The 25,349-nt window shown below is 40.0% G+C and overlaps 1 protein-coding gene across 3 annotated transcripts in view; it reads right to left on the bottom strand.

Moving 5' to 3' along the window:
* Positions 1–25,256, bottom strand: part of CALU (calumenin) — a 32,165-nt gene extending 6,909 nt beyond the window's left edge. Inside the window, exons 1-5 of one of the 3 annotated variants that reach the window (XM_004046177.5) lie at positions 25,133–25,256; positions 15,775–16,006; positions 10,114–10,307; positions 5,540–5,706; positions 4,721–4,781 (exon numbers count right to left, since the gene is read on the bottom strand). In XM_004046177.5, the coding sequence (XP_004046225.2) occupies positions 4,721–4,781; positions 5,540–5,706; positions 10,114–10,307; positions 15,775–15,995 (643 nt within the window). In that variant the 5' untranslated portion in view covers positions 15,996–16,006; positions 25,133–25,256. Of the gene's footprint in view, positions 1–4,720; positions 4,782–5,539; positions 5,707–9,846; positions 10,041–10,113; positions 10,308–15,774; positions 16,007–16,211; positions 17,028–25,132 lie in introns of those variants that run through there. The other 2 variants (XM_055392250.1, XM_055392251.1) reach the window with 2 other exon arrangements.
* Positions 25,257–25,349: the final 93 nt, after the last annotated feature.

Here is a 25,349-nt window from a genome sequence, read left to right as displayed (position 1 = left end):
CAAATTATTCATATGAAAGACGGCAGGTAAGAAGTTGCTATGGTATCTTGTATTTAAATTTTATAGATTTCTTTCAGAATTACTTTCAAAATGTCAATGCTTATCACCAAAAGAGATTATTCTTTTTTCTTTTGAGACAGGGTCTTGCTCTGTTGCCCAGGCTGGAGTGCAGTGGTACAATAACGGTGCACTGCAATCTCAAACCCTCAGGCTCAAGTGATCCTCCTGAGTTGCTGAGACTATAGGCACATGCCACCATGCCTGGCTAATTTTTTCTTTTTTTTTGTATTTTTTGTAGAGACAGGGTTGCGCCATGTTGTCCAGGTTGTTCTCAAACTCCTGGGCTCAAGTGATTCACCTGCCTCAGCCTCCCAAAGTTCTGGGATTACAGGAATGAGCTACGGCATCTGGCCCAACAGAGACTATTCTTTACAACTGTTTAAATTTCTTAATTAAATATTTCAGATGCCAACTTTAAAACACATAAGGGAATGCTGTTGGTCAAATTCTTTCAGGAGTTATGTAAGTGAACAAGTCTGAAAATGCTTGAGTTATACGACATCTAAGTTAAGTGTACCTGCATTGCATGTAAGGTATGGGAAAACACCTAAAGAGAAATCTAAATAGTTCCTGCAAGTTCTAAGCAAAGGTAATTATTTAGTCAGTGCTGCCATTTTCCTGACCTTGAGGGTTAAGGGTAGAAGTACTCCTCTGTCTTAAACTCACAAGAGAAATTCCTCACAGCAGGACTTGCCAATTTTTTCCCATGCTACAGCACATTCAGAAAATGTAGTTTGTACGGTCCACTGGATCAGGTCCCTGCCCTAGCTGTCCTGAAAGCCAAGAAGACTTACTCACAGGATACAGATTGGAAAGTTCTGAATTAGGAAACAGACACATGCTTAAAAGATATGGTTTTAAAGGAAGCTAGAATACACAATACACTACAACGTAAGTGCATTTTAAAGCTAGGTGACCATGATAAACTATTTGAATTTCTATTTTTATTTATTTTACTTTATTTTTTTGAGACAGAGTCTTGCTCTGTCGCCCAGGCTGGAGTGCAGTGGCGCGATCTCGGCTCACTGCAACCTCCGCCTCCTGGGTTCAAGCGATTCTCCTGCCTCAGCCTCCTGAGTAGCTGGGATTACACAGGCACATGCCACCACACCTGGCTAATTTTTATATTTTTAGTAGAGACGGGGTTTCACCAGGTTGGTCAGGCTGGTGTCTAACTCCTGACCTTGTGATCCGCCCACCTCAGCCTCCCAAAGTGTTGGGATTACAGGCATGAGCCACCATGCTCGGCCGAATTTCTATTTTTAAAAGACTCAGTCTATTTGATGATTTGAAGGGATTATTAATTTTCTTGGGTTGACATTATCTTTAAAAAAATGTTTTTAGAAACACATATATATTTTAGACATATATACCTAAATGTTTACAGATGAAATGACATAATGATTGGGATTTACTTCAAAGTAAGAAGGAAGCAAGGAAGTGGATGTGGCTGAGAAAAAACTGGCTGTAAGTTGATTGTTGTTGAGGTTAGGCATAGGTACATGGGGATTCATTATACTATTCTAATTTGGGGGCAGGTGCAGTGGCTCACACTTGTAATCCCAGCACTTTGGGAGGCTAAGGCGGTCAGATCACTTGAGGCCAGGAGTTCAAGATCACCCTGGCCAACATGGCGAAACCCCGCCTCTATTAAAAATACAAAAATTAGCCAGGTGTGGTGGTGCATGCCTGTAATCCCAACTACTCAGGAGGCTGAGGCACAAGAATCGCCTGAACCTGGGAGGCAGAGGTTGTAGTGAGTGGAGATCACGCCACTGCACTCCAGCCTGGGTGACAGAGCAAGACTGTCTCAAAAAAAACATAAATAAATAAATAAATAAATAAATTGTGTATGTCTGCAATGATCTATAATAAATTTTAAAAATAAAAATAATTATCAGCACAACTTTGGGTGTTTTTTTTTCTTTCCCTATGTTTCCACAGGCACTGATGGGGGCTTCTTTTTAATGCTAAATTTATGAGGCGAAGAACTTTGTTTCTTCATGATCTCCTTCAACAGGGCACTAGAAGCTGAAAGATACTGTTTGGGAGAATTTTAGATTTACAAAGCCCAGCATCCCAGATGTAAAAGTGTTTGCATTCGTTACTGACTTGTAAAAAAAAAAAAAAGCACACATGCACAAGATAGTTTTGGTAGCTTCAAAATATAACTCCTCTGCCCTTGAATCTATATGATACACAGGGAGACAGAAATATCTCCTTATTTGGCCTCAATGCTTGATAAGTGATGTAGTTAACAGTTATAAAAATTCCTCTCCTTGGGAGGTCCAAATGAGTTCCTCAGTTTCAGCAATGGCAATAAAATGGCAAAAGCCAAGAATAAAAAGATAAATCATTTAAAAGTAGAAAACCCTAGTAACATCAACGTGGGCTCAGTAAATGCACCTAGGCACTTATCCACTGTCCTGATAAACTTCTCCAAAAAAAAAAAAAAAAAAAAAATCAGTTTAGGAAAACATCCATCCTATCTTCCATTGCTCATCCTTCTTTAAAAAGTTCAAAGTATGTCACTGAACCTAAGAAAAGGGAGGTAAACAGTCAAGGAGTAATTCAATTGGAATAACTCTGGCATGTAAATAACAGGTATGATAAGACAACATCTAAGTAAAGCAGTGACTTGCTCCATACAGTTTAATGACAGGTGATAGAGGTAAGGATTAAGTCTTCCTTCCAGGCTTCAAATAAACATTTCAGGTAACTATCAGAGGTCTAAAAACAAACGGGCTTATCTGAAACACAAAACCAATGGTGTGCTAGAATAAGTTATTACAAATGACAATAAGTACGTGAAATATTAAAATATCTAATATCTTTCTAAACAAAGTATTTGTAACAATGACATTTGTAGTAACAGTCTTATACTTTCCATCTTTACTCACTTTTCTAAAGAGATGGAGTCTCGCTATGTTGCTCAGGTTGGAGTACAATTGCTATCCACAGGCACAACCTCACTACTAATCAGCACAGTTTTGACCTGCTCTGATTCTGTCCCGGGCCGGTTCACTCCTCCTTAGGCAACCTGGTGATCCTCTGCTCCCAGGAGGTCACCATATTGATGATGAACTTGTGACTAACAGTCCAGACTCTTGGACTCAAGTGATCCTCCTGCCTCAGCCTCCCAAGTAACTGGGTATGCCACCACACCCAGCTCCTTTACTCATTTTAATTTCTGTCACAGTAATTGGGAAACAATTTGCTCAACTACTTGGTAAGAAAGGCAGCTTTTTTTTTTTTTTAAAGCAATGAGAATATCTTAAAATTAGTCTGATGATAATAAAACAGAGCTTTACTTGGGAGAAATTAGCCTTGAAGGTGTGACATCCAAAACAATTTTTAAAAAAAAATTTAGACAACTAAAAAGGGAAATGTCAAAAGGGAGAAACTTAAAAAACAAAAGGAAAGTAGTCAGAGAATCAGAGAGAAAATATGAACAGAACACAGTAAAAAGGAATGGCTACAAGAGGGATCAGCAACTCCTCGTCATTTATTTATCCATTTCTTAATCTATTCCCTATCTCCTTTCCCTGGGTTTCCCTATGTCAGTCTGGGCTTCCTGCAACTCTTTTTTTTTTTTTTTTTTTTGAGACGGAGTCTCGCTCTGTAGCCCCGGCTGGAGTGCAGTGGCATGATCTCAGCTCACTGCAAGCTCCGCCTCCTGGGTTCACGCCATTCTCCTGCCTCAGCCTCCCCAGTAGCTGGGACTACAGGCGCCCGCCACTACACCCGGCTAATTTTTTGTATTTTTAGTAGAGACAGGGTTTCACTGTGTTAGCCAGGATGGTCTCGATCTCCTGACCTTGTGATCCGCCCGCCTCGGCCTCCCAAAGTGCTGGGATTACAGGCGTGAGCCACCGCGCCCAGCCCCCTGCAACTCTTTACCATCAGTTCCATAGAGCATGCAGGATACACTATATCTGTGCTGTTGAGGATGGTAGCCACAGGTGCTTATTAAGCACTTGAAATGTGGCTGGGATGTGCTTTAAGTATTAAAAAAAAAACCCCAATAATTTACATTAAGTGGAAATTATAGTGTTTTAGAATATTAGGTTAAATAACTACTGAAATTTTGTCTGTTTCTTTTTACTTTTTAATGTGGCTATTAGAAAAGTTAAAATTACATATGGGGCTCACATTTATATTTTGATTGGGCAATGTGGCTACGGATACTTTATCACAACCCACTATCACACTGGTCTGGTTAATGATCTGGTGACAGCTAATGAGCTAGTGAGAATTGACCCTTGGGGTAAATTGTTTCTATGGGCAAATACATCTTTCTTTCTTTCTTTTTTTGAGACAGTTTCACTCTTATTGCCCAGGCTGGAGTGCAATGGCGTGTTCTTGGCTCACTGCAACCTCCGCCTCCTGGGTTCAAGCGATTCTTCTGCCTCAGCCTCCTGAGTAGCTGGGATTACAGGCGCCCGCCACCACACCCAGCTAATTTTTTTGTATTTTTAGTAGAGATGGGGTTTCCCCATGTTGGCCAGGCTGGACTTGAACTCCTGACCTCAGGTGATCTGCCCGCCTCGGCCTCCCAAAGTGTTGGGATTACAGGCATGAGCCACTGCGCCCAGCCAGCAAATACATCTTTCAAAGCTTCTCAGCTTTTCTAAGAAAAACACTAAAAGCAGAGACTTACCAATATACTCTTCTAGATCAATGAAACCATCAGCATTCTTATCTATATCTTCCATTGTTTCCTAAACAGGAAAGAATAAGAAGAGACTATTAAGTTGGTCTCTGAATTTGCCAGAAGAGAGTAAAGTATCTAGTTTAGGTAAACATTTATTATTCATTAAACACACATGTACATGTATGTATGTATGTATGTATGTATGTATGTATGTGTCTGTATGGTTAAAACCATTTCTAGCCAAGAAATGGTAAAACATGAGCAATTTCCTATGCTTCAATCTAAAATAACTGAGTCTTCCTGACAGAACACTGACACTGCTTAATGACAAACTATCCCATCAAGCCCATGATGATCTACCTGGTAGCCTTAGTCATGCTAAAGTCACACTAACAGGAGATGTGACCAGTGATTATGTGTTTAGCTATAGATAGTCTATATTGTCAGTAACTGCCTTCTGTGAGAGTTCTTTAGTATCACTGTTATTACTCAATGTCTGACTATTGGTCATGGGATATTTTAAATAATAGGATTTCCCCCCATTCTTACAATATGAAGCTACCAATGAAATGGCAAAATACATTATATGACAGAAGGCATTATCATACTAAACAGTATGCCCAAGGCACCTTGATCAAGGTCACGGAAAAACAGTGACAGACCTTGGATTCTGAATCTGGCCAGTACTTATATAGCATATACAGTGATATGCTATATAGCATATATATATATATAAGATATGCTATATAAGGCTAAAGGGGAAAGATAGCATAAGCCACAAAAAGAGAAACTGAGTCCCTGTTCAGAATCTTTCATCTCACCCACCTGTACTACTATATCTTTCATGTAGTCATACTCCTCAGGGTGCAGGAAAGCTGTGAACTCCTCCTTGGTGGCAATGAGGTCTCCATCCTTGTCTGCCATTTTAAACCTCCGCTCATCTCTAACCATCATCTGTTTATAGTTAAATCCATCATCAGGATCTGGATCATCTAGAAAACAAAAATTTAGGTCAAATCTTAAAAGGCTTTCAGAAAACATGAAAATGTGTGGGGTGGGAAATCAATTTCCAATAAAGATAAAACCATGCAAGGAAGAAATAATTGATGACACAGGTAAAACTGCAGCAGTACAAAGACATTTAGTTGTGGGCTACAGCTCCAGGCATCAGATCTCAGAGTCAGCTCCAAGTTCACATCGAACTCTGGCTCCTGAACTATGTAACTCACCGTTACGCTTCACTATTGGTATTAAGGCTACTAGAAGGCTTGAATTTTCTAGTTACATCTGGAAGGCAGTGGTGGCTCTCAAGTCCCATACTGCCTGAGTTTGAACTCTACCATTTTCTAGCTGTTTGGCCTGTGCCTTGGTCTCTTTTATCTGTAAAATGGAGCTAGCAATGGTGCCGGCTTCATAGGATTGTTGTAAGGTTTAAATGAGAAAATATATCTAAGTGCTTAGAACAATGCCTGGCACATAGTTGGCTTTCAACAAATGTCAGTTATTGCTACTTTTATTAAACATTAGGATCTCATTAAGAAGATAGAAACCAAAGGCCTTCTACCTCATATAATGGACACTTGGATTCAAGCAATAGAATGCCACCACTTTGAAGGTCACATTCTGTTTTTTTTCAGTCAACGCAGAAATCTACCAAGAGTGACAGGTATTGTTCATCCCCATTTACGTAAAATTCTAGAAAATGCAAACTAACTTAGAGTCACAGAAAACAGATGAGTGATTGCCTAGGGACGGGGGAATGAGGAGAATGAGAAGGATTACCAAGGGACATGAGGAAATGTTGGGGGGGTAATGGATACGCTCATTATCGTGATTGCAGTGGTGGTTTCACTGGTAAATACATACGTCAAAACTCATCAATTATGCACTTAAATACATACAGTTCACTTTATGTCAATAATAACTTGACAAAGGTATACAAAAAAAAACCCTTAGATTACAACCAAATTGAATTTGGAACTACCCATCTGTTATGACATCGAGCTACACAAGCAGCAGTTATCTAGTCTCTATATAAGAATATAGAAAAGTGAAATTTAGTTTTTTAAGCTGAAAAAATGTGGCGTTAACTGCAGAAAATAAAAATTTTTTTCAATCTGCGTTCCTGTATAAACCAAATTAAGATAACAGACATGAAGATATTTTAAAAAGTAAAAGATACCACATTAATGGTAAGAAATTATTGTTCCTGCAACATATTGATTACATAAAAAGGATATGACACTGGTTTTATAAAAAAGACCCACAGGGCCCCTTTAAGAATAACATCATTACTGCTGACCTTTGAGATTGTTCAATCTTTCCATACTTTAAGCACAGTTTAAAGAAACAAAAACAAAACTACTGTACTATTTTGAGAGTTGAGCATTTTGAAGCTTCATTTTTTATTGAGTGTCAAAAATTCAGTCAGACAGCTTAATGAGTCATAAGGCTTTGGGATCCTGTGTACACACACACACACACACACACACACACACACACACACACACACTCAAAGCCATAATAGGTTGAGATGGAGAACGTAAGGCAAACAAGCCTTTCTCAGATACTAAAGTGTCTCTTCTAAACAAGGTTTCAGGACTATGTAACATAAATAAGAAACATAACAAGACAACTTATACTTTAAGACTAGATTCTTACATAAGTGCTCTCCTCCCCTCCTTGGGGTAAAACATGGTGACTGGACTCAAATAGCCTAATAGCAACATGCACATATATATATAAGGAGGGAAACAGGAAGATACATTTTTTTTTTTTTTAAATTTATAGTCAGGTCCTTGTTCTGTGGCCCAGGCTGGAGTGCAATGCAATCATAGCTCAATGCAGTCTTGGACTCTGGGGCTCAAGCAATCCTCCTGCTTCGGCCTCCCAAGTAGCTAGGACTACTGACAAGTACTACCACTCCTGGCTAATTTTTAATATTTTTTTTGTAAAGACGGGGTCTGGCTTTGTTGTCCTGGCTGGTCTCGAATTCCCGGACTCAAGCAACCTTTCTGCCTCGGCCTCCCAAAATGCTAGGATTATAGGCATAAGCCACTGTGCCTGTCCAAAACTTTATTTTTAATGACAAAACCTATATTCCTATAGCTCTGCTTGGAATGCTGTATTTATCCTAAGCACCAGTTTTGGCCCTAGCTGGCCTGTATACAGCTTTAGGTAGGCTCTTGATCTAGTTTTGCTATAGGCAGGGTAGATCTCAGTATTTCATATTTTACTTGTGGCAGAGACAGTGTTAACCTTTCTCTCATGGACAGCGGATTCATTGAGACAGATTTTAACTAAGAGCTATGATGATTTATACCTGAACTCCAAATTGAATCAAGAACACACAGTAACAAAAACTCCTCACTTCTCTAAGCCGACTCATGACCCCCTCAGTGCTGTCCACCCTCATGCCTCTGGGGAAAGATGCCTTATAAAGACATTGCTTCTCCAGCCAGTGCTTCAGCTTATGCAGTCTCAGGCAGCAGAAATACCCATTACGTTGAATCATCTGCCTTGTGAGGCAGCAGAGCTCTCAACAGATTTTTATGCACATAATCATACACAGCGCTGAAGAATCATTCTGGGCAGCAAGTGAGTGCCTAGGTCGGAGCTGAGATTTATTTACACACCATTTTGTTTAGATCACCAATAGCCTACTCTTTGCTTTATGTTTATCATTAATTCCAAATAAATCAGGAAGGTGTTGGGTCTCAGCCAGAGCAAGAAGCAGGATGCCTCTCCATCTGTGCTGACTGTTTAATACATGTGTTCTTAATTGGGTGAAGGATATGTTTGGTTCTTGGCTAAGTGTCAAGCATTGAGAGAGAGTGCCACTTTAGTCTTAGGAATGAGAACAAGCCTGACACAGAAATAAAAGTCTCTTCACCAGAAACGCATGCAGTCCTGTAATTAATGCAGACAGCTGGCTATCTGTGGGGAAACAGATCCATTATACACTCACTGTTAGTCAGTGGCGGAGAACGCTTGCTTTAACCCAGAAGGTTGCCTAATTTCCAAGATTAAAATGGAGAAAGTACCATTTATATTCATTTATATTAATACAATTCTTGTCTTAAACTGTAACCATGTACAACAGAGGAATTTCACAAATAAAAACACCCTGGATCATCAACTCAGTAAGACTCACTGCCTAGTATTCAGCAGCAGGCAAGTGTTACAAGTAAAAGAAAATTACTAACAGGTGGCCCAAGCATACAAGCTATCAAATCAACAAAAAGCAATCAAATTAACATTTATTTGCCTTAAAGCATTTGCAAAGCAGGCTGATAAACTCATGTGCCAGAGAAAACAAATGGGAAATTTTCATTTCCAAACTTCAGTAAGCAGACATACTGAAATAGTTAAATTTTATCAAGGAAAACTATTTTATTAAGACTTCTCACCAGTTATAAAGAAATCTAATTTGGTTTGAATTTTAGGTCCAACACTTTACTGGGACCATGTCAAGAAACATCTCAAAGCCCCTTGCTTTGCACTGTTGGAAGTATGTAGCCTCATAGCCTCTTTTTTTTTTTTTTTTTGGACAGATCTCGCTCTGTCCCCAAGGCTGGTGTGCAGCAGTGCAATCATGGCTCACAGCTGCCTCAACCTCCTGGGCTTAAGCGATCCTCCCACCTTAGCCTCCTGAGTATCTAGGACAGGTGTGTGCCACCATGCTTGGCTAATTTAATTTTTTTTTTTTTTTTGGTAGAGACAGGGTGTCCCTATGTTGCCCAGATTGGTCTCAAACTCCTGGGCCCAGGCAATCCTCCTGCCTCAGCATCCCAAAGTGCTTATAGGCGTGAGCTATCGGCACCCGGCCCAATGTATTCTTTTAAATGAAATCTACTCCAAAAATTGTCTCTATGAGGGATGACATAAAGAAAAAATGGTAAAATATATGTAAAATGCTAAAAATGTAGAAGATACCAGACTTCCAGACTTCAGAAAACGACAATTAAACAAATTTAAAAATACATAATATACAAATTTAAAATTAATAAAGGGAATCAGCTTAGCACTGAATTGAACTATTTAAGATAAGCTTCCTTTCCTTTCCTGTGTGACCCATTTGTTTCTTTGACTCAAGACCACGGTCCCTGCCAGGCTGACATCTTGCCCCTTACCCAGGTAAGTGCCATAAGTCACGTTTCTGTACTCATCCCAGGAGATTAAGCCGTCTTGATTCATATCAAACTCCTGCCATTGGTTTTCAACATTGTCATATATGTATTTCTTCTGGGCGTGCTTAATCCAGGATTTCAGCTCCCCCTCCGTCACAAACCCATCTTTATCCGCGTCTATTTTATCTACAATCATTCTACAAGACAAAACAGTTACGTTTCAAGGTGCCAGCTCCACAAGGCTTTTTCCCCCAGACAGTAGGGACCTACCTAAAACGTAGCCGTAGGTGGCATTTTTATACTCCTCCCAGGAAACGAGGCCGTCCTCATTGAGGTCATGCCCCTTCCACTGTCGCTCTACATCCTCGTAAATCCAGCGCTTTTGTGCAAATTTAATCCAGTCTTTGAGCTCATCCACAGTGACAAACCCGTCCTTGTCGCCATCTATTTTACTTACAATCTTTCTGTAGAAAATGCAGAGAAATCCAGCAAAAGGTTAAAAAGACACAGAACTCTGGACTTAGCCAGGTGTGTGCCCAGGGCTAATGCACAGAAATAAAAAATTGTCTCCAAAACAAAACTGCCAGGCCAGCAACTGAAAAAAATGGTTCATTACTGGTCTGTAATAAGCCATGTGAATAAGGTCAACACAGTCATGGCTGGTGCACTTGGATCCAAAAGCAAACTCAGCCTATCTCTTTGGAGGTAGATTTCAGCCTATGGTTAGAATTCAGGAGTGAATATCCATTCCTATCCAAGTTCTCCACTCTTTGCATCAAACAACATGTAAAACTTTGTTTTTCCTTGTTTTCATTTTTATTTTCTCTAGTGAAGATGTGGCTGAACTTTATTTTTCTTTATTGCTTACAGAAGAGAAACTCCAATTCTTGGTAAATAATCATGGTTTTCTAAAAATTCAAAATAGTTACATCAGACTTCAAAAATTTAGCTGATTTTAGAAAAAGTAACACTTTTGATAAAAATACAAAGATATCAGAAAAGTTCTGGGATCATTTATATCTCAAGGCAAGATTATTTTTAAAAAACAGATAAAAAGCCAGGAAGATGCTTGTCTAAAAAATTGCTAGCAGCTTTTAAATACTGTGTTGAATTGGATTTTTACATGAAAACAGAGAACTCTGAGGAAATGATGTGGTAAGAATGTATATCTGATTATAAGAATGTTAATAAGCTGAAAGGGTTAGCATGTAGATTATAAAGCAGAACCACAAAGCTAAAGAATCCGTGGCTTTATGAAGCTTTATAAGTGTCTTTCTTCCAGATCTGTCATCTTACGGATTTAAAAATATGTCCATGATATGAAAACTTCTGTTTAAAGGTGCAATCACTTAACTATAGGGGCAAAGTCATCCTATGTAATGTCACCCAAGTAAGCAGCCCAGTTTGGAGTATGAAGTTGAAGTCAAAACTTCCAACAGAAGAGAAATCTTGGTATACTCCTATGCTCTATTATTTGCAGGATTGAAAAGATTGTCACTTGGTAGCAAATAATGTCTTCCCCCAGCTTGTGTTCATTTCATGAATACAACATAGGAAAGTGATCAGAATTGAAAAGTACTAGTGACTCTAAGAAAAGAGACTCATTTTGATACAGATCAGGTGTTAGATACAACTATTACTTAAATCCTGTAAGTAACTAGCATTTTCCTTCAGAGAATGTGTAATCTTGCTCTAAAATGTTAACAGGAAAGGTAAACCAGTAAGAAGTTATCTCTGGCCTGGTACGGTGGCTCATGCCTATAATCTCAGCACTTTGGGAGGCCGAGGCGGGCAGATCACCTGGCGGGAGGTGAGGAATTCGAGACCAGCCTGGCCAACATGGTGAAACCCAGTCTCTACTAAAAACACAAAAATTAGCCGGGCATGGTGGCGCATGCCTGTAATCTCAGCTATTCAGGAGGCTGAGGCAGGAGAATCTCTTGAACCTGGGAGGCGGCAGTTGCAATGAGCTGAGATCGCGCCACTGCACTCCAGTCCGGGTGACAGAGCAAGACTTCGTCTCAAAAAAAAAAGTAGTTATCTCTTAAATATCCTCTTCTATCTACATAGACATAAGGACAATTTTTGTTGTTGTCACTTTAGTCCTGTAGAATTTTAACACTATTCACAGATGAAGCTATACCAATATTGAAAAGTTCTACATTATTTATAATGGAATGCAGTTTGTGCTCAAATGATACTGGCTACCAATAGTGCCACTGTACAGTTCAGAAATAAAGGGCAAGGAAAAAGGGCAACCAGAACCCCTCCTACCCCCAAAAGGTATTTTTAAACTATTATAAATAGCCTGAAGAGAAGGATCGTCCAGATAAAAAAAGACATATGACTGTTCAAGACGGGCTTTTCTTAATTAAGTTGACTGAAGAGCATTCTATTCAATGCAAACAACTCAAATGGTTTAACCTAGGGGTTGGCAAACTTAAGAAAAAAATTTATTTTTTTTTACTTAAACAGAAATATAGTTTACAAGGCAAACTTCTTTTTTAAAAAAGGGACAGATAGTAAATATTTTTGACTTTGTGGGCAACATATGGTATGGTGTGTGCATGTGTGTATTTTTTTTTTTTAACAAGCCTCTAAAAATGTAAAAGCCATTCTTATCTTGCTGAGCATCAAGCCTGCAGGCAGTTGTGTAAGTACACTGGAAGTGGGCACATCCTATTTTAGGTATAAGGCTCTAAATTATCATCTTTAAATGTCTGTGTAAATTTATGAAGCTAATGGTGTCATAGTCCTGTGACAGGGGAGAACCCTATGGATGCCACTAAATAAGCCTTTACTCTAGGACAGACACAGTGCATTAGTGCACCTCATGTTATTTCTTTTAGGAGGTAGCACATACCTCTACATTTCAAGGAGCATAAAGCAAACCCTTCAGTTGTTTAAGAATTTGGATCAATAAATGGGCTCCAGAAGGGTGACTAATATTCCTGAAATTTTCAGTATGCAAAATTTTCTTATTTTGTTATTATTATTTTTTGAGATAGGGTCTTGCTCTGTCACCCAGGCTGGAGGGCAGTGGTACAATTACAGCTCACTGTAGCCTTGACCTTCCCGGCTGAAGGGATCCTCTCATCTCAACCTCCTTAGTAGCTGGGACTACAGGCACACGCCACCATGCCTAGCTGATTTTTTAATTTGTTGTAGAGAGAGGGTCTCCCTATATTGCCCAGGCTGGTCTCGAACTCCTGAGCTCAAACAATCCTCCTGCTTCAGCCTCTCAAAGTGCTGGGATTACAGCCGTGAGCCATTGCGCCTGGCCCAAAATTGTATATATTAAGTGTGCACTTTTCTGAGGAAAAGTCCTTAGCTTTCATTAGACTCCCAAAGGGTCTGGGCCTGTGATCCCCAAAAGGATAATGAACTGCTCTAGTTCACTTCTACAGTAAATATATCAAGGATTTTTTTTTTTTTTTTTTTTTTTGAGACGGAGTCTCACTTTGTTGCCAGGCTGGAGTGCAGTGGTGCGATCTTGGCTCACTGCAACCTCTGCCTCCCAGGTTCAAGCAATTCTCCTGCCTCAGCCTCCCAAGTAGCTGGGACTACAGGCACGCGCCACCAGGCCCAGCTAATGTTTGTATTTTTAGTAGAGATGGGATTTCACCATATTGGCCAGGATGGTCTTGATCTCTTGACCTCATAAACTGCCTGCCTCGGCCTCCCAAAGTGCTGGGATTACAGGCATGAGCCATTGCGCCCAGCCAGAGAACTTTTTTAATATTAAGAACCACTACCTCAAAACAAATCTTCATTTTAAGGATACATAAAATCGCCTATTTGTCAACATTCTTAATAAGAAAAAATACCTGAAACTTGTATATTGAATTGTTTTAAAATGCTTCCTGTGTTCTTTTAGCTATTATTATTAGAGATTTCAAAAAGTCGTGAATTTTTGCAACTAAAGGCATGAACAATGACTTATCTCTTAATAATTATGTGCCTTATAGACAGATGAAAAAAGAGGGAACCTGTTGTTCCCAGCTGGTATACATTACCCCACCAAAACAATGTTTTGAAATGTCACAGTAAATAAGTTTTTTAAAAGTTTCATGTGGGATTCTTGTTCCCAACAGTATGTTACTGTATAAAGTAGGGATATTTGTCACTACCAACAAAATTTGGGAGAAGCAAACAGTCTATTCACACATTCCATAAAAAACATGATTTTATCATCTTATTCTAATCAAATACAGAATCTGCGTATGTGACGAACTTTTAATATTCACTGATCACAAAAAGGAATACTTTCAACTGAAAAGTGCCAGCAGAGCTTTCTCCCTACCTGCAAGGAGCCAGAACATCCTCATTATAGTACCATCTACCCTAAATGATACCAAACCTAAGGGCTTTTCATTATTTTAGAGTTAATTCTGTGAAAAAATATGTGCAGACCAAAATGTGGGTTGGACGTGTACAATATTAATGGGCATGACATGAAGACTTAGAATACCCTCTGCATTTCTATTTTGTTTTTTTTTTTTTCTTTTTTTTTTTGAGACGGCTCTGTTGCCCAGGCTGGAGTGCAGTGGCGTGATCTCGGCTCACTACAAGCTCCACCTCCTGGGTTCACGCCATTCTCCTGCCTCAGCCTCCCAAGTAGCTGGGACTACAGGTGACCGCCACCACGCCCGGCTAATTTTTTTTTGTATTTTTAGTAGAGATGGGGTTTCACAGTGTTAGCCAGGATGGTCTCGATCTCCTGACCTCGTGATCCACCCGCCTCGGCCTCCCAAGGTGCTGGGATTACAGGCGTGAGCCACTGTACCTGACCTGCATTTCTGTTTTCAGCCTGGAATGTTAGTACAGTTATTAGATTAAAACTGAAAGTGAGGATGGTCTCCCAAAGGAAAGCAACCTAATAGAAAACTAACTCTGTGATGCATATCTATCTACTTTCAAATGTTATGTGATAGTGCTCATTCTACATAGCAAAATATCTTTATTATTTCTGTCAATGTTGAAGAATAAAACATTGTACCCTTCAGTCAGTAGATAACCCAATGAAAAAATAAATCTATTCTGCAGCATCTTCCAAAGCAAATCCTACGTCTTATGATCAAAATGCTACCCATCAAGGCAAAATATTTTTAGAAATTGCTATGTGTGGCACAACTTTCCACACAAATCTCTTGAATACAATTCAGGAAGTTGCACCAACAGTGCTCACTGAGAAGAATATTTTTACAAAATTGACCTGCATTTTCTTCAAAAGGAAGGCTTTGGAAGGACCAAAAAAGACATTCTCAGATCCCCAATTAGAAATAATCAACTGGGATTCTACCAAATCCATTTTTCAGGACAAAAGATGTCTACCGAGAGAGCCAAAGAACCTGACTATGGCCCTGCTGTTACTGAAACAGTAACTCATACTCAGACATTAAGTTACAATTTTCTAAAAGACAAAGTTGGTTTGATTTTTGTTTTTTTAATTAAACAAATATCTGAGAATGAAAATAAAGAGGGTGAAGGACACCTCGGGAAATCATAAACTTTATAGGGATCCAATGTGCCGTTTATTAGCCCATCAAAGACTTGGCTTATGCCAGGTCAGTAGGGTACAGATAGTTTTTAAAAATTAAAAGCAGTAGAGATGAGAAGAGATGAGAAATCCCCCCATGCTATGTTCTTCTGGTAGCAAGATAATGCAGTTCAAGTTGGGTCTTGCAGTACTTGGTACTTTTATGCAAAAATGATGCTTTGTAGAATGAGGCACCAACTGTTATTCAATTAAAAATGTATGAAATCAGGCATTTAATGAAATTTTAGAGGTAGTAATTCCATGGTTAGCTTTCAGAAGATGTATTAATAGTTCAATATAACTTTACTCATAACTGAGCCAGAAAAGAAAAGAATTAGCCTTTATAAAGAATGTCATTACCCACACTAGACCCCTGAGAGGTGGTACCTTACCCAAGCCTTTCCTTGCTCTCTTCTGGTGTCAGCTGATCAAAGGTCTTTGCTTCTTCAGCACCCAAGAAGGCATCATGGTCATAATCAAAACTCTGAGCATCATTGTGAACCTTGTCACTGAGCTGAGGCTCATGATGTACACGGTCCTTCTTTTCTGTGGGTTTGCTCAAGGCAAAGGCTGTGCACAGGGACAGGCACATAAGAAACTGTCGCAGGTCCATGATAATTAGATCTTAAAGAAAATGAAAAGCAGTTAATTCAGGAGGCAGTACGCTTAATAACTAAATAAGAAATTAAAAGCTCACATCCGAGTTAAATTATTAATTTGATATACATATCTATGCAAGTCTTTTATATTACCCCAAATATTACTTAATCCATAAAATAAGTATGGTGGAATATCAGACTCTTCAATTATTACAGTGAGAAATTTTTACCAGTTTCCTTCATCTGATTGTAGGCTGATAAGAAACTTATAGTTAAAATGTCCACTTTCTGTTTTCTTTCAATAGATACCAAAGTAGAACTTTAATCCTTTTGCCCAAGTTCATAAGAATTAAAAGTGAAAGAACCAAGGTTTAAATGTTGACTCCAAATCCTTTACTTCTTGTACGCATTGGTGGTCTGGTCTTCAAACATGGCTGGTTATTAGAATCATCTAGGAAGCTTTAAGTTTCTCCTATTGATTTAGAGTCTCTGAAGCTGAATTCAGACATTCGTAGCTTTAAATGTTTTTCAGGTGATTCTGATGTTCATGAGATTAGGAACCAGCGAAATACTTGGCAGCTTCCTTGGTCTATAGCACCAAGTCTCCAACATCCAGGCTCAACCCTGAGTCACCTTCAAAGGCCAAATCATTCAGATGGTCTAGTCATAGATAAGAACGTCTTTATCCTTCTGCACAGTTGTTTCCCATACTTGCCTAGGCATAAATACCACCTGTAGTACTGTTCAAAGTACAGATTTCCAGGCCCTGATTCAAACTTTCAGAATCTCTGTAGTCACAGGTGACTCTAATGAACAAGCACAAAGCTGGAACACTTGACTGAAAAATGTGACAAAAAACCTGCAAAGAAGCTGCAGAGTACACATCTGTTTAGCACACTCTACTGATACCCCATGATACTATCCAGAGTGGTTAAGGTCTTAGAGGGAAAAAAAAAAATTAAAAATCAAGAAGAAGGGTTTTCAGGCTTTTACATTTTTTCTTTCATCACTGGGAAGGCAGCTCAGTGGGGGAGGATGGGAGGTCCTGAAATGGCAGAGGAGGACATATCAGTAGAGAGAGGAAAGTGTTCTAGAGTAAATACGACAACTCAGTAAGACAAACAGAAAAGTACCTAAAGAGATAATGGGGGCGGGGGTTGGGGGGCAGTCATTCCCAAGTGCCCCAGTCTCAAATAAGGTACTGTAACTGATGACGTGAAGGTTAAGACTTAGGAAAATCCATCAGAAGAAGCAATGTGAAAGCAAGACCATGAAACCCATACAGAAACGGGTAGAAGATGGTACTTATCTTACTCTATTCCTATCAATGTTAGAACTTGGCTATGTTTCTCAACATTGTTTCATTCAATCCCATCAAAATACCCACATTTACAGACAAAGATACTTGTATTAAGATGTTCAATGATAGTTCACAATGATTAAAAAATCGGAAAACAAATAAAAACAGAGAATTGGTAAAATATATTAAATCTCGATTATGGAAAAATACACAAAGGTTAAAAAGAATGGGCCGGGCGCAGTGGCTCACGCTTGTAATCCCAGCACATTGGGAGGCCGAGGCGGGTGGATCACAAGGTCAGGAGATCGAGACCATCCTGGCTAACACGGTAAAACCCTGTCTCTACTAAAAATACAAAAAATTAGCCGGGCGTGGTGGTGGGTACCTGTAGTCCCAGCTACTTGGGAGGCTGAGGCAGGAGAACGGCGTGAACCCAGGAGGCAGAGCTTGCAGTGAGCCAAGATAGCACCTCTACACTCCAGCCTGGGCTACAGAGTGAGACTCTGTCTCAAAAAAAAAAAAAAAAAAAGAATGACATGAGGCCGGGGGTGGTGGCTCACGCCTGTAATCCCAAGACTTTGGGAGGCTAATGCAGGCGGATCACTTGCATCCGGGAGTTTAAGACAAGCCTGGGTGATAGCAAAACGCTGTCTCTACTAAAAATACAAAAATTAGCCCGGCATGGTGGCATACACCTGTAGTCTCACCTACTCAGGAGGCTGAGGTGGGAGGATAGCTTGAACCCACCAGGTAGAGGTTGCAGTTAGCTGAGATTGTACCACTGCACTCCAGCCTGGGTGACAGAGATCCTATCTCGAAAAAAATAAAAAAAGCAGCCAGGCATGGTGGCTCATGCCTGTAATCCCAGCATTTTGGGAGGCTGAGGCGGGAGGATCACTTGAGGTCAGGAGTTCGAGACCACCCTGGGAAATACGTTGAAACCCCGTCTCTACTAAAGATACAAAACTCAGCTGGGTGTGGTGGCACACGCCTGTAGTCCCAGCTACTCAGGAGGCTGAGGCACGAGAAGTGCTGGAACCCGGGAGGCAGAGGCTGCAGTGAGCTGAGATCTCGCCACTGCACTTCAGTGACAGAGCGAGACCCTTCCTCAAAAAAAAGAATGTAAAAAAAAAAAGAATGAGATGCATCTATCTGCAGTGAAATGGAAAATTCACCAAGATATGTCAAGTGAACAAAAAAAGCAAGGTTCAAAACAATGTCAAGATCTCATTTACATAAAAAGCAAAACAAAATTAAACAATCTCCCCAGCTTGTTTTTATTTGTATAAAATATAACATGCACATAAATGGTGTGCAAAGACAAACACCCATGTGTAAACAGTGGTAACCTCAAGGTTCATGGGAGAAGAGACAGGAATGGGGTGGGCTGGTAAGACTGGTGTGAAAGTGAACTTTAATACTGTATCCTGCTGTACTGTCTAATTTGTATGAACAGCACACTCTCATGTTTATTAGCTTTCTGTGTGCACCACTTGTAAAATATTGCTCTGGGTGAACAACACTCTGGCTGACCCTCCAATAATTCAACTGATCAATCAAATCAGTTAAAGAGTAAACAGAAAATCCGAGATTTAGTAGCTCTATAAATACAACATTAAAGTGAGTATGCCTTTACTTCAGGGCAAAATGAAACTTCTATCTCAAACTATAAACAATTCTTTTTTTGAGACAGGGTCTTACTCTGTCACCCAGGCTAGACATAGTGCTGTGATGATAGCTCACTGCAGTCTGGTCCTCTGGGGCTCAGACCATCCTCCTACTTCAGCCTCCCAAGTAGCTGGGAATACAAGTGTGTACCACCATGCACAGCTAATTAAAAAAAAAAATGTTGTAGAGTCTCACTATGTTGCCCAGACTGGTCTCAAGTGATCCTCCAGCCCTGGCCTCCCAAAGTGCTGGGATTACAGTCGTAAGCCACCATACCCAGCCTATAAACAAATAATTCTTTAGATAAACACAACTTTGGAAACAAAAAACAGAATTATATGTTGTTGATGTTTTGGGATATATCCCAACAATATGTATAGTGACAGAGGCTTGCAGAATCAAGTAAAATCAAGAGTCACTGCAACAAAGGATTTTCCTTATGCCTAAGGGGACTTTAGGAAAATTTTACAAATGATTATATTCTCAAAATAAAATACAGCATAATACCCTAACAATTCTTGCCAACCCCAAATATTACAATATGAATAAATACTTATGCACTCTAACATAATCTGGTCCTGGAAAGGATACTGTACCAAGTTTTGAGACATGTAGCATACAGAATGTAATAGATTGGTTTACTCTGTGATTTAGAGGGAAAACTACATTTATGCTTCAGGCTTAATATCTTGATACAAGGATACCAGAATTCCAAAGAGTAGAAGCCAAGTGATTTAGCTTTATCACTCACCCATTTCTCCCTCCTTCCCCTCTCCTGATTAAACTTTCAATCTTACCCCTTAAACAGGCTCCTCTATTCTGTCAATCAGTGCTTCTCAGGTCTCCACTACCCACAGTCTTTCCCAGACTGTGCTGTTCCTTCATGCTTGCTCCTCCCTTTCCCTCACCCACAGTTTCTACCCTGCTGCCTCTGCTTCCTCACTGTCCAATGCTACCCTGAAACCTGGCTTCCTTACTATTGATGAAACTGCCTACAACGGTCATCAAGGACCCAGATGGACAAAGCCAATGGTCCATCTTTACTTCTTTATCTTTCTGCAGGGAGGAATGAAAAATCTGCACTTTAAATAAGTTCTACTTAAAAAAAAAACAAAACGTCCTTTGTGCCCACATATATACCAACTCCTGGCTATTAGAAACTTTAACAAAGGCCTCTTGTTTTATGAATATAGACACTAAAAACAAAAAACACCATCCATACCAAAAACTGTACTAGATTTATCTAAAACCATACGGTTTTTGGTATGGAGCATGTATGTTCAAGCAGAAACAAACGACATCTAAGACAAAGGATATCTTACGTGGGAAGATGTGAAAGGAACAGTAAAAAATAACTTCATACACAGCATTTGAAAATCTACTTTAGTGCACTTCGTTTTCCTTTGTTGAGACTGAGTCTGTCTCTGTTGCCCAGGATGGAGTGCAGTGGTGTGATCTTGGCTCACTGCAACCTCCACCTCCTGGGTTCAAGTGATTCTCCTGCCTCAACCTCCTGAATAGCTGGGATTACAGGCATGCTCTACCACGCCCGAATAATTTTTGTATTTTTAGTAGATACAGGGTTTCACCATGTTGTCCAGGTTGGTCTCAAACTCCTGACCTCAAGTGATCCTCCCGTCTCGGCCTCCCAAAGTGTCGGGATTACAGGTGTGAGCTACCATGACCAGCCAGTACACTTCATTTCTGAAGCATCTTTGTCTTTTCAACCAAATTGAAACCAAATGATACAAAGTTAATGGCCCTTCTCATTTTCCTCACCCACTTCAACACTTTATAAAAGTTTAGACTGGGCCAGCAGCAGTGGCTCAAGCCTGTAATCCCAGCACTTTGGGGGGCCAAGGCGGATGGAATGCTGGAGTTCAAGACCAGCCTAGGCAACCCCATCTCCACCAAAAATACAAAAAATTAGCTGGGTGTGGTGGCGCAGCTATAGTCCCAGCTACCGGGGAAGCTGAAGTGGGAGGATCGCCTGAGCCCTGGAGACACGAGGTTACAGTGAGTCATGATCATGCCACCACACTCCAGCCTTGGTGAGGGAACAAGACCCTGTCTCAAAAAAAAAAACAGAAAAAAAAAAGTTTAAATTGGATACTTTTGTCCAAAAAGTAAAAAAAAAGTTTAGAGGAATAGGTACAGATCACTTCCAGCTGGAAAGATCTTTGTGTATCCATTGGGCCATACATACTGATCACAATACTGGTCCAATGGATATACTATGGACATAATGGACAACATAATATTAGGAAAAATATGATACACATAAACAAAAGACTTAGCTGTATGAGCTTTTATCATGTGATCTAGAAAGTAAACCAATGGTTGTGAAAACTGAATCTCCCCACCTCCCATTTCTCAAATGAGTTTCTCTCTCTAAAATTCTGTCCCTCTTCCACGAAGGGTAACATCTAATATTTTTTTCTTGGGAAAAAAAAAAAAATCTAGGCCTGTACTGCCCAGTACAGTAGCCACTAGCCACATGTGACTATTAAGCACTTGAAACGTGGCTAGTGTGAATTGCGATGGGTCTAAGTGTTACATTTCATATTGAAAGAATGGTATTTTATATGTATTAGATTAAACATTATTAAAATTACTTTCACCTGTTTTAGATTTTCACCTGAAAATTTAAAATTACATATGTGGCTTGTATTATATTTTTATTGGACAGCATGTTAGACACAAACCAAAAGATTAGAACAGAAAATATATCCAGTAGCTATCATCCTTTTGTAGTATTAGTATGTCACCAATAATGGTCTTCTATAAAGTTGTTTTCATGAATCGTTCCAGTAATTTATAAAGAGACAAGCTTAACTGGGTTAAGTGTGATTTTAATAATAATGAGTCTTAAGAATTGGTTTCTTCGATCCATCCAAAAATGTCCTTAAAAGCTCTAAATTCTTATCACTTCTCCCTACCCCACCCTTCAGGTAAGAACTTAGCGCTTTCAAGGAAGTTTTTGTCCTTAGTGTCCATAGTGTATCCATTGGACCAGTATTGCGATCAATACATGGCCCAAACTTTCAATTTTGGTAAAGTGCCATTGGTCACAGAATACTTAAATTGTTTCAGGGAAATTTAGACGTTTAAATTCAACTTCACAAGAACGTTAACACTGAGTGATCCAACAGTTATTCTGGTTGACCAAAGACCCATTGCTCAATGTTAACAATTGGGAGAAATGGGTGTGGTAGTAAAATTCCAGTTCTCTGAGCTGGATGGATATATTCACCAGAAAAGGCATTTATTTCTCCATAACGCAGCAAAAGCAGGATCTCATTGTTTAACTGTCTACTTCAATTGGAGATTACAGGGAACAGACTGATAGCAATTTAACTATACTAAGGCCCAGGTTATGAGATCTAGAAAATGAAGTTATCTTGTTATCTATCTGACATTCTTTACTTACAAACTTTAGTACTATACCAATGGACTATCACATAAAAGTGATGGCATCCTTCTTGATTTGATAAAAGTCATGATACCAACACATAATTTATTTAACGTCTCTCTAGTGATGAAGTTACATCTGCTCATCAATACATTCTAATTATATTGTGTGATGGAGGGAATACATTTATAAGACAGCTGAGATAATAAAAGTGTAAAATCTGGCTGCAGAAGAAAAACCCTGAGAATGTCTGAAACTATTACTCAAGCTTCATTAGTTCTATAACCAAAGCAACCCAGCACAAACTTTAAATTTTTCTGGCTACAGAATAAAAAACTTTTTAAAGAAAAAAGTTCTAGAAATTCTGAGAGAAAAAAGTTTCCTTTTCCTTGACAAGCCTTAATACATAATCAATTGTGAGAGAAATGCTATTTGAAATGTAGGGATAGGAGCCTTGGTTTCTAGTTGTAATTTTGCTGTGCATGTGTAACATGCGTGACATTGTTGAGAATTTGGTAGTTATTTTAGCTGAACCTTCCTTCAGTGCCAGATGTCTATAAATAAATTTAAGATCCTAGAAGACCTACCTACTATGATCACTCTAGCTGGAAGTGATCTGTTATCTTTTTTTCTTTTTGGACAAAAAGGGTATGATCCAATCTAAACTTCTATAAAACTCGTCTGAATCACTCAAAAACAATGACCATAGGTTACCTTAAGTTGTCTCCTTAGCTCCCCTTCAGAATCTACATTTCTGGAAGAATGTCTACATATCATTCCAATACAAATTATTACCCCTATATTGTCCCTAATACATTGTCTTGCACTTTTTTGATACCAATACATTTTACTGGATTAATACATCTTACTGAATTAATTGGGCGGTACTTGGCAGCAATGTGGTTCCTGCCTGCCTGTGTTCTCCAACTTCCAATTCCGTTTACTGGATCTGGCAATCAGCCAGGAACAGGCAAAAGTGTTATTTCAGCGGTCTTAACTCTAATACATAAATTACTGCATCAGCAACATCCATACTTAAAGAGTTCAGAGAGTGAGAATCTAGGGCCTTATGGCCTAGCTAGCATTTCCAGCGGCTATCCTTGGCTACACCTGTCCTTTCAATATCCCTGGTATACCTACGTTACAGAAAATCTGTGTTAACACCAATGTACTAGGGTGTGGTGTTGTATACCTCTAGTCTCAGCTACTTGGGAGGCTGAGGCAGGAGGACTGCTTGAGCATGGGAGTTCAAGGCTCCACCTGGTCAACATAGTGAGACCCTCAACACTAAAATAAATAAATTTTAAAAAATAACACCAATATATAGATCCCAATACTGCTCTAATGGATATTAAGTGCTATCAATAAGTACTTCTTGACACATCACTGGATGAATGAAAACAAACAATGATTACATTGAGAGTGACAATGAGTTGGTTTCAAAGCTATATTGAGTACTATTCACTCAGGCATACTCAATACATTTTTGTGAGCTCATGGCTTTCCTACTTGTGATTCTCAAAAGAATCCTATTGGAACCCCCCCACCCCCCAATCACAGTAAAACCTCAGATTAGGTCTTGGCAAACTCATTTTCTTGACAAATACAATTTAGAGGTTATATCTGGTCCCTCATTTGGATTATACTATATAAATTCTTCAGTGATTACTGTCGTTTGGTATTTGGTTAATTCAATCTACTGAGTGAGGTCAAACTTGCATTTGTCTTGTGTCAAGTTCCATTCTATGGCAGACTAATTTAACAGGGATTCCAAGGTTCTCTGCCTCCAAGCTGAATAAGCTACTAGAACAAAAAACAACTAGAAGCCACCTTATTCGCAATTCATTAACGTTGACTTCATGGTCCACACCAGAAAATGAATGCAATTCAATTCTCGAAGACACTATTCTAGAATTTTATACACTTAGGAATTCAGATCACAGGCTCAAAAGTTTTAGCAGGAGACCCACGGAGCTTGGGCCTTGATGCAAAAGCAGCTTTTGAAACTGCAAGCCACTCTACGCTTAATCGTGGCAGCTATAGGGAATTAAGCTTATTTCTGACCGCAGCATGCTAAAAATCAGTAGGATATGGGGCTAGAAGCAACAAAAAACGTAAAAAAAATTAATTCCCCAATAAAGCTTTAAAAACTATTTTCCGTCGCTAACTGAAGTACGTAGCCAAATATGGAAGCTCTAAACATTCGGCTTTTCTTTAAAATCATAGATATCACCTAGTGTCGTCACTCGTTCTCTCCCCCCTTGTTTCTGCACCCTTTAGGTGAGTGAACACGACCTTGGCAGATGCACCCTACTGTCGGGATGTGGCCTTGGGGCGGAGCTGGCAGATATAAGCAGGATGGTGAGTGGAGGCGGCAAGGAACTGTTACAATAACACTATCCAAATGCCCTCCGACCTTCCGGAGGCAAAAAATGACCCTCCGGTGCCAGAGACTCGGTGAGTGGCGTTACCTAGAGATGGAGGACCAGGACGCAGCAAACCAGGCACAGAACAGTACCCAACGGGACAGAGTTCGACCGGACCAGCCCCCTTCCCAGAGCGCGCGGTAAGACGGGCGGCGGCCTCCATCCCAGGCTGCACACCGAGGGCCCCGGGATCTCCAGCAGCATCAGGCCTGGGATCCGGGCGCCAGCAGAGACAGCGGCCCCGAGTGAGGCAGTCCCCTGCCGCGCCAAGAACAAGACCGGGGACAGAAAGAAAGGGAATAAAGATGAGGCAGTGGTGAAGGGGCTGGGCATCACCGTACTTACCTTTCCTCGTAGCCCCCACAGCACAGGATGCCGTGGCCGCCGCTCACCCACCGGCTCAGCTCACGCGCGCAAGCACCGCCCAACCGGAAGCGGGTCCGCACCCCGCCCTCATCCGCCTCGCCGGCGGCCTCCCGACCAATCATCAGCAAACCCGCCGCTGTCGCATAGCGTCCCCGAGTAGCCATTGGTCTAACAATCACATAGCCGGGATTGGCTG

The sequence above is a fragment of the Gorilla gorilla genome, chromosome 6, assembly GCF_029281585.2.
Source record: "Gorilla gorilla gorilla isolate KB3781 chromosome 6, NHGRI_mGorGor1-v2.1_pri, whole genome shotgun sequence".
Taxonomy (NCBI): Eukaryota; Metazoa; Chordata; class Mammalia; order Primates; family Hominidae; genus Gorilla; species Gorilla gorilla.
Note: the sequence above shows the minus strand (reverse complement) of the source record. Positions and strands in the feature narration are given on the sequence as shown.